The sequence below is a fragment of the Scyliorhinus torazame genome, chromosome 6 (genome assembly GCF_047496885.1).
Source record: "Scyliorhinus torazame isolate Kashiwa2021f chromosome 6, sScyTor2.1, whole genome shotgun sequence".
Lineage (NCBI taxonomy): Eukaryota > Metazoa > Chordata > Chondrichthyes > Carcharhiniformes > Scyliorhinidae > Scyliorhinus > Scyliorhinus torazame.
The window spans coordinates 93,847,703-93,849,676 of NC_092712.1; the positions used below are offsets into that span (position 1 = coordinate 93,847,703).

At 40.4% G+C, this 1,974-nt stretch overlaps 1 protein-coding gene across 1 annotated transcript in view; it reads right to left on the bottom strand.

Moving 5' to 3' along the window:
* Positions 1-457: 457 nt before the first annotated feature.
* Positions 458-1,974, bottom strand: part of LOC140425842 (OTU domain-containing protein 1-like) — a 22,138-nt gene continuing 20,621 nt past the window's right edge. Inside the window, exon 2 of the mRNA XM_072510229.1 lies at positions 458-1,968. Coding sequence (XP_072366330.1) covers positions 1,279-1,968 — 690 coding nt within the window. The 3' untranslated portion in view covers positions 458-1,278. The remainder of the gene's footprint in view (positions 1,969-1,974) is intronic.

Sequence of the window (1,974 nt, forward strand, 5' to 3'; positions counted from 1 at the left end):
TAACTTTGTAAAACTGATACAAGGCTGGTACCCACAGTGCAAATTTACTACATAGAATTTAAAGCACTGAAACAGGCATATAGTTCCACTGATCTGTGCTGCCAGTCTTTATATTCCACATGAACTTCCCTCCAACTTATTTCATCTAACCGCATTCTTTTTCTCCCCTCATGTACTATCTAGAAAGTTTTCCCTTAAAGGCACTTATGTTCTTTGTGTCAACTGCTCATGTAATAAATTCCACATCTTAACCACATCCTCCATTTATTGGCATGCTGTATTCAAAGATTTGAATTCAGAAATAAATTAGAAGTTTCAACTAGGCAGTTCATGTTCAATTCATATTCTTCCTCAAAAGTTCATGAATCTATATTAAATGGTGAATTTAGCAATTAGGTCTCATAGTAAAAGCTCTCATTTCTGAACCAAAGTGTGAAATATTTATTCAAATAACTGCTTAAGAGAAATGTTACATAACTTTTATTCATTCCATGTTGATTAATAACTTTACAATCAATACAAATACAGTAATTGCAAACTGGTTACAAGTTCGACCCGGCAAACCACTTTAGGAAGTTAAAACTTCAAAACATCTTGGACAGCGTATAAAAGTCAGCATCAGTGAGATGGCAGGTAACAGATAGTAATAAAATTAGTAATTGCAGCTAAATCTTAAAGATCTGAAAGCTCTACTCTAACCAATTATAAAATCAAGGTAGCAATTTAGTGGCAACCAGCCACCTGCCAGAATACCATGTACGAGAACGTAACAAGGAGGTATTACAGTAACAAACCAGCAATTGCACAAAAATGCAATATAAACAGTCTTTCTAAAAAGTGTTCTTCAGAAAAAATCTCTCCAAAGCAGAGACTAAACATCAGTTGTTTTCCAAACATCAGAAATTTAAGATTAAAAAAACATGCCTAATGAGACAGTGCTGTCCCATTCAATCCCCTGGTCTCTAACTCCAATAAACCCGATAAAAAATTCAGGTGCCCCGCAACCCTCATTAGTTTGAGCTCAAACATTTGGTAAAACATCTAGGAATTCACACATTGAATTAAGGCGATACTTATAGAGTTGATTTACGATCCATTTTAAAGTGCCATTAGCCCAATCAGAATGTGTAAGCATATAAATATAAATAAAAACCATATTAACAATCTTTCCATTTATACTTCACGCTGCTAGTCTTGCTCATTCATATCAGTTTCATCGGGGAACCTCAAGTTCTGCCATAAACCTTCTATCATACGTCGTAGTGCGGGAGAAATGACTTAAAAACAACCATTTTGCTCGATGTACATTTTTGAAAGAGAAGCTGCCATGGACTTCGCTAGTTCCTCGTCCCGTTTCCTCTGAACATGGGTCTGTGTGCACCAGGTCTCGTACTCTGGGTTGGGTAAAGACTGATCAAACACAGCGTCGTAGTGTCCATTGCTGAGCCAACTCAGCCATATGCTGGATTTTGATTGATCTTCTGGGCCAAGGCAATGCACCATGGTGGAAACAGTAGGGCTTTCCAGGCTACCTCCTGTGGTCAAGTATATGTTAACGTTCAGCATCTGACTCATAGTCAGTAGCTCTGGGTAACCAGCCCAGGCCCCATCCTGGGCAGCGTTGATCAAAAACTCCCCAATGTCCCCTTCGATAATGGGATTAAACTCATCCAGGTGATCTGCGATGTGATGGACGGTTTCCTCTCTCAGGTCTTTGTGCATGCTCTGGTCGCCGTACACAGCTTTACTCACAGCCCTGTACAAACAGTTGCCGTCTGGAATAATGTGAAATCTGTATTTCTGTCGCTCCCTCAGGTAACTATTCTGCTTTTCCACTTCTGCCAGGTAACGTGCAAACTTGTCGTTTTTATCCGCCCTGTTCTCCACCACCAGGTCCACGGTCCTGAAGCCACCATCCAGTTCCCAGGGGCTGTTGTTCTGGTGTTCAGCCGCCTCCGAGGCCCGCTGCTCCGG